Below are 7,921 nucleotides of genomic sequence, written 5' to 3'. Positions count from 1 at the left end.
TTGAGAAATTAAATGGGCGTCTGCGTGTTGGGATGAAAAATCGTTTCAGTGAGAACCATAATTGTTAATTCCAAGCCAGATGAAAGCTGGATCATTTCAACTTCCAGTTCGTTTATCATTAGTTTGTAGTGTCCCTTTAAGGAACAATTTTTCATTTTCTGTACAAGAAAAGTTCGTGTCTTAAATCTTTCGTTGCCTCACCCATGGTAGCCTCATAATGAGGAACTTAGTTCCTGAAAATATTGGTGTAGTAATGCAGCGAAAGTTAGAGTCCAAAGTGGTAGAAAGCGGACTCTGCCTTGCGACTTTAATATTTCTTTAACCCATAGTAAGGAAGCCAAATCAGCTAATCGATAGACCTCCACAATATCCACATCAAGAGGCACTGCATACTTATTGATGTACATTAGGGTGGTCCAAAAAAAAGTAAAGTCGGAAATTTAATTCTGCGCTTAAAGTTTCCCATGTATTTTGTATGGTGAAAAAAAGACTTTTCGTAGAAATGGCATAGAATCCATGAAATTCAAAATTTTTCATTCTGAGAACTCTCCTTCTCTTCAGAAGACTTGAGAGAATAATGACCAATTGTTTATTTAAACATTTTTAGTTTTAACTACTTTTTAAGGGTCTCCGAAATATCCCCAAAAAAAATCAAATATACAAAAAGAAATATACAAAAGAAAAAAGAAAAATAGTTAAAATTAAAAAATGTTTAAATAAACAATTGGGCCGTATTCTCTGAAGTCCTCTGAAGAGAAGCAGAGTTTTCAGAATGAAAAATTTTGATTTTCATGGATTCTATGCTATTTCTTCGAAAAGTATTTTTTCCCCCATACAAAATACATGGGAAACTTTGAGCGCTTTGAGCGACCTCTAAATATATTTTGATTTTAAAATATAAAAAAAACAGGGGTATACTTTTTTTCGGTATAGAACAATCCTAAGGGGGTGAGAGCATTAAATTTCCGATTTTACTTTTCTCCCATACATTTTTGGACAACCCTAATGTACACACATATATTCATATTGAATCATGTGAAATTCCTCAACATTTCAAAAAAAAAAATAAAACAACAATCAACAGCAACCCGCGCAAAAAGAATTATTAAGCTCTTGAACGAAATACCTGTCTTGCAGACACCAAAAATAACAAAAAAAAACAACAGCTAAAGATTGCAATAACTTCCAGCAGATACAAATATTTTGAGATATTAAAGAGCATTAAAGGCAAGATTCAAAACAGCAGGAGCAGAGAGCGAAGCAAAGATCAACAAAATAGCAAAGTTAACGGCAGCTACCAAAGAACAACAAAAGCCGCTGCTTGCCAATAAAACGGCATTCCGGCAGCCAGAGCGACTCACGCGAAAAAAGCGTGCTAATAAGCGTAAAGACTGAGGCTGACGCGCCGTAACTGAAGCTGTGGTTGAGACAGCGGCAGTGCCGCCGGAGTCAAAGACGTCGACCGGTTGGCTCAAAAATTTAAATGCATTTTGTATAAAATTGTTGGGCACCCGTGCGGCGGGTTTAGTTCCTCACCGAATGTAAACGCAACTAGTCACAACCAAAGTGAACGGTACTTACGAACACACACACACACACTCGCACGAGTGATAGCTCGCGTTGGCGAATTGAAATTGAAACTAAGGCAACAACAAAGGCAGCAATCAAATATTTTATTAATTTATTAGTGAACGTAGCAGAAATCGAACGCGCGGCTTTGAAAAAAAAAAAAAACTCGAAAGCGTTTTAGAATAATTTTACGAGTAGACGCAGCGGCTAAGAGATCGTTAGCCATTTGTTTGTTGACGGTTGACAGTGGTTGGTGGTAATTGACTAGACTACGACCGCAGAACGGGAAAGAAAATAACAAGGAAAACCAGAAAATTACAAAAAAGCCGCGCCGCTGAAAGTGAATTCAAAGCTGGTTGAACTAAAAGAAAAAAAGATAAACCAGCAACGGCAAAAAACTGGTTGCGCATAAATTGAAAATTCATACGGTGCTGCGAGCCGAGCATACACGCGAGCGAGTTTCAAGAAACAAATCAATACCGCGCTAATCGCAGAAACGAAACGACGCGAATAACGACATTCCATCGAAAGGGAAAACATTCAAAAAAATATATACATATATAAGTAAAATAAAAATCGCAAAATTCCAAAAACCTCTAAAAAAAAAAACACGTGGATAAATATGCTAGCACTACACGCCTTAAGCGGATATAGGCTGCCCTGTGTGTTGGCGGTATTGCTAATTTTCAGCATGCCAGCCGCCCAAACAGCGCCAGCGGGTGAACCCACAGCGGCTGCGGAAGGATTAGCAGCTACGTTGGAGATAAGCAAACTTAGTGCGGAGTCCGCAAACAGCATAACCACTGACTTCTCCGTAGCAAACGTGGAGAACGCGCAGCCATATGCCACAACTGAGGTGGACACCGAAGCCGAGCAGGCGCCCACATCACTGCCCATGACGAGCGAGGAAATAGCGCTGGCCGAAGTGGCAGCGGTTGTGGCGGAGCTGACAACAGCGACAGCTGCCGATATTAAGGCGCAAGAGCAGGCATCAGATGAGGAGAGACAGTGGCTGGTGAGAAGGAGAGCTGAGGAAGCTAAGCGGCAAGCGATCGAACGCGAAATCGCTAGTGCCGTTGAAATGCTGGAAGAGGAGAAGGATAGCGGTGCTGTCTCAACACTTACGACTAGCTTTGCGGATGTAATTGGAACAACCACAATAGCACAGCCGACAACTGCCGCTCCAACAACTACCGTTGGTCCGGCAATATTGAATGAATTAGTGAGAGCGGCAGCCGCGGCGAATGAGATCTTGGCAGCTGCTTTAAATGCAGCGACAATGGCAGGCACAAATATCACCATCGCAACAACAACTGCGGTGGCTAGTGCAGATACAACAACAACAACAACGAAACCAGACAGAGCAACAAACACCGAATTGGCGATTGGTGATGGTCTGTTGGCGGTGAGTGACAGTGAAACGCTGCCGGAAGGCGAAGTCACCTGGCAGCCAAGCGAAATTGAGACAACAAGCATACCAAAAACAACAACAAAAAAAGCAATAATGAATATCGAGACGGCAGATGCTGCAACTACCACACCAATAACAACAATAGCATCGGAAACCACGCACAGCGAACCAACGCCCAACGCAAATATTTCAAATGAAATTAACGGTGATAATTTGTTGGATAAATCGTTGGAAAGTGAAGGTTGGCGCGAGGCAGTGACCAATAGCCCACAACAATTAGTAGTAACTGTAAGGCCAAAAGTGTCAGCGGAACCAACTACTACAACATTGGTCACTGAAGGCACTACCGAAACGCTAGAAGCTCAGAGCAACACAGAGACAGTTTCCTCTTTGGATTCAGCAGCGCTACTTGAACATTTCAATAAAAGCCCAGACAGCGAAGATACCAAGCATTCAATGCAATCAGTAGATCACGAGGGCGCAGAGTCCAAGAAAGTAATAACAACGAAAAAGGCTGAAGAATCAACCGAAACTACGCCACCCACAGCCGAAAATGAAGTCGAAGGAGAAACTAAAGACTTACCTATGGCAGGCTTAGCTACTGAAAATGCCCATCAGGTTGCGGAAACAGCAACAGATGCAGCGATTAACGATGAAGCAACGCAGAAAGCAACAAGTGATAAAAACGAACGAAAACATAGTTCAACAAGCGAACATACTCCGGTTGAGAACTCCATAAAAGCTGCAGAATTTGAAATTGCAAAAGTGGAGGAAGTGAAGCCAGCAAATTTGCCAGAAGAAAGTAACCAGCCGAACGCGGTAGCGAATGAGATAACAACAACACCAAACTCTCAAGCATATCTCACGCCAGATACTACAGATCCACTAGAGACGCTAATAGCAGTTGAAAGTGAAGCCCGCGCACCAAATAAATATCTTAACGCTGTACGCGAAGAAGTAGGAGAAGAGACTGTAGCAACAACAAATGCAATACCAGAAGCGATAACCACTGCCGAATACAATGCAGCTGAGGTGGCAGTAGATACTGCAACAACAACTCCCGAATCAACACTAGTAGAAGAAAAATTTGCAGCTGAGTCAACAACGAGTCCAGCAGTTGCTGTGACAACTATAACGCCAGAAGAAGACACCATTACAAAAGCCCCCATAGAGCAAAATGTGGCTAATGAAAGCCAAAAGGAAACCGAAAATGAGCCTAAAGCAATAATAACTACAAGTACAATAACAAATTCAGACGATGAAACAACGATCGCGATTTCGAACGGTGATTCCTTGGTAACAACAACTACAAGCAAAACAACAACAGAAGCGGCCGTAGTTGAAAAAGAGCTTACAAAGGACCAAATAATAGATGTTCAGGAAGGGTTAGCAAAAACAACTGGAACGATAACGAAAGACGAAGAGGCATCACAAACCTGGGCAAGAACAACAGAAAGTACAAGTGATCCTGAGGCAATAGTTTCGGTAACAGAACCTCCAGTAACCCATCTTGAAAAACGTGTTCAAGAAACTATTGTGCCCGCTACCGAATCTGTCCACAGCTCAACAGATGTGCCGCTGGCGGCGTTTACAACAATACCATACTCGATAGAGAAGCTCTTGCACGCCGAGACAACCACCGAAAAAGGTGATTTGGGAACAATTTCGTCTGGTGGCAGCACAGAAAAGGCACGGGAATCAACGACCTTGAGTAGTAATACAGCAGAAAATGCACCTTCTAAGACCAGTGATTTACCAGAAACGTCTGCGGTTGAAAGTGAGAGTATACTTTCAGAAACAACGGCGGCAACAAAAGTTGCCGAGCTGCCGGAAAGCACAACGGCAGCAGGAGAGGAAATTGCGGCAGTCGCAGAAACAGGCTTACCAGCAACAACTACAACAAAAATAGAAACGGAAACGCTTGCTCCAACTGAGCAGCTAGAAGCAGAGCTAGGAACTACAGAGGGAGCAGCACTAGCAGAGCAGCCTCTGTACAGGCGCACTTTGGACGCGCAGCGACATGGAGGGAGCGAGTACGCCAGCGCAACGGAACTAACAAATGTCGTGACGGTAGCAGTCGCTGAAACAACTGAAGCACCAACAACAACAACAGCAACAGTAGGCGCAACGGAAGTAGGAACAACTATCGCAGCAATAACAACAACAACAGCAGGCGCAGGTGCTACAAGTGCAGCCGCGGGATCAACTTTTGCTGTTGCAACAACAAATGCTTCTGAATCTGATACTACAACAACAACAACAAAAATATCTGAGCCAGAAACTACAACAACCACAACGACAACGACAACAACGCCTGCTCCAGAAACAACAACAACAACGGCTGAACCACAAACTACAACAACCACAACGACAACGACAACGACAACAGCGCCTGCGCCAGAAACTACAACAACAACAACGCCTGCGCCAGAAACAACAACGCCTGCGCCAGAAACTACAACAACAACAACCACCACCTTGTCGCCAATGAGTCTAATCATTGCCGAGCATGAAGCGCGATCCCTCGAGCGAACCCCACCGCGCGTCAGTCGCATTGTCAGCGACGATGGCGTCGAAGTGCTATCCGGTTACTCGATTGTGCATCACATGCATGCGGCAGCCATGGCGGCGTTAGCTGCGGCAGCTGCGTAGGTACGCCAAACATGGAAAGACTGATCCAGGCTGGATTTAGGTTGTCGGCAGTTTAATTTGTTTTTTTTTTTTTACCCATCAAGCTGTTAGTAATCAGCCGAAGCAGGACAATTCGAAAATAGCCAATATTCACAAAAGTACACATGCATCGCTACAGTGTGATTCATTGCCATAGTAACAACAACAACAACAGTCAAAGCGGATTTCGCTAAAACCTGTGGTGCTACATTCATATTTTTTATGCTAAGTAAACGAAATTCAAAAAAAATTTTATTTAAGATGTTTTTCATGCAAAATGTGATACCCCAAAAAAAAAATTGCATGCTATACTCGTACATACATACATATATAATTACTGAAATACATAAAAGCATTTTTTTTTTGTTTTGTCAAAGCATAAAAGCAAATAAATATCCCAAGCAATCAATGAGGCAGTAGGAGCAGTTGCCATTGTTGTTGATTTTAAAACGCAAAGAAAAAGATGACCAAAAAAGAAGAAGAACGAGCAACAACAACAGCTTCAATGGCAGTTGCTAAAATGAAAAAGGAAGTGTCTACACAAGAAACTAGTTTGCTTCCATAAATTATTGATAATATTACTAAAATAAAAGATTTAAAATAAAAATAATACAAAAATGTGTTTGTATTTATGCTTTTGGAATGTAGCGGGTCCGGGAGATGATACAAATAGCTAAAATTAAAACTGAAGCGACTAAAGAGCAAAACGAAATAAAAGCATGCCGATGCTAAGCGAGTTGGTGATTAATTTTCTGTTGCTGAGATTCATTTGAATTAATCGGTTTTATTTGTAATTCAAATTCGTATAAATATTTTTCACTATGCCTTAACTTAACTTAAACCGGTATCGCATCAATCGCAAATAAATACGCAAGCTCTCTTCTTCTCCCTTTAATCAAATTCACTTGTGATATAATACATATTTACTTTTTTTTTAACGGCATTTAACCCTTTTGCATAATTTCAATTTCATCTTCTTTCAAAACCTATTTTGCGAACACGTTATGAGCCATCGTTTATTGAACCACAAGCATGCTGTTAAATGCAATTTAAATACTATGAGCTTGCGCAAGTCAGCCCCAGTAGGAAAATCTAGATTGGTTTTTTTTTTGGAATATTGTGGCACTTGGATTTTTGGCCTATCTATTTGTAAATAAAAAGTAATCGAGTTTTCAAGTGTGAAACGCGATTGAGAAAGAGTTTAGTTACACTATACTGCAAAATCAATTTTTTTTCTACAACTGGTCGATGGGCGGTTTTGCAAAAACATCGACGATATGATCTTATAAAGCATAGAGCTCATACTGATGGTGTCGCTGTAATCACAATGGATGAAGTGAAAGATCAGAATCCACTGAGGATCCTGAGTGAGATGTGATATTATCCTAAATATCAGCAGTAACCAGGGACGAGAACCAGTTTTTAACCGAACCGATTTTGAACTGGCTTGACCGCTTTTTTATTCCAATTAACTGGACCATTAACCGAATCGAAATTTTCCACAAATGTTTGTTCCGAACCGAAAACCGAACCATTTTTTTTACAAAAGTACACATATATATGTATCTTTTTTATTTTTTGTGGACTTATATGTTCGTTGTATGAAGATTTTATCTGAGAATACCGATGAGAAACTCTCCAGCAAAATCCCAAATCGCATTTTATTCTGACTTTCCAAAAAACCAACCTTTTTTCAGAGAGCTAATGGATTAAGATGTTCTACAAAATTATTCGTCGAGATATTCTCTTACATATACATGAATTCTAACCCTTTTTTCCACTAAAAAGATGCATACGAAAAATTACAAACTTAAAATGGTCATAAAAAAATACTTGAGAATGCAAAAATATTTGGAGGTTATAATATATCCTGCTTCACAGTATTACCCACATACTTTTCCTTTATTTGAGAAACTTATCAAAGTTCCTTTATTATTATTTTTTTGTTTGATTTCCTGTTGGGATCTCTTTACCCATCATCTTGCAAGCAGTTTGACTTGTTACCCGATCGATCGGCTTGTATCTAGTTACTGACACATTTACGAACATTAATTTTTATTAAAATCTGTAAACATAATTAACTTAATATTGTTAACAATAAAGCGAAGTTTCGATATCATCGATGATCAGGCATCACCACACCGAGACCATAAATGAATTGGCCAGCGGGGGAACGACGACCGCAAAGTGGCAAAAGTGAGTAATGAATGCTTGAGCATGAAAATTCGGCGTTGGTAATGATTATTGGCCATTGTTTTCAATGTTGGCAGG

The 7,921-nt window shown here is 40.7% G+C and overlaps 1 protein-coding gene across 1 annotated transcript; it reads left to right on the top strand.

The window, feature by feature from the left end:
• Nucleotides 1–1,468: 1,468 nt before the first annotated feature.
• Nucleotides 1,469–5,936, top strand: LOC118742142 (mucin-5AC-like). The gene has a single exon (XM_036474103.1). The coding sequence runs from the start codon at nucleotides 2,192–2,194 to the stop codon at nucleotides 5,630–5,632; it is 3,441 nt and encodes a 1,146-aa protein (XP_036329996.1). The 5' UTR covers nucleotides 1,469–2,191; the 3' UTR covers nucleotides 5,633–5,936.
• The last annotated feature ends 1,985 nt before the right edge of the window (nucleotides 5,937–7,921 follow it).

The sequence above is a fragment of the Rhagoletis pomonella genome, unplaced genomic scaffold (genome assembly GCF_013731165.1).
Source record: "Rhagoletis pomonella isolate Grant_MI unplaced genomic scaffold, Rhpom_1.0 Rhpom_scaffold_00006, whole genome shotgun sequence".
Classification (NCBI taxonomy): domain Eukaryota; kingdom Metazoa; phylum Arthropoda; class Insecta; order Diptera; family Tephritidae; genus Rhagoletis; species Rhagoletis pomonella.
This window is presented reverse-complemented; position numbering and strand designations above follow the sequence as displayed.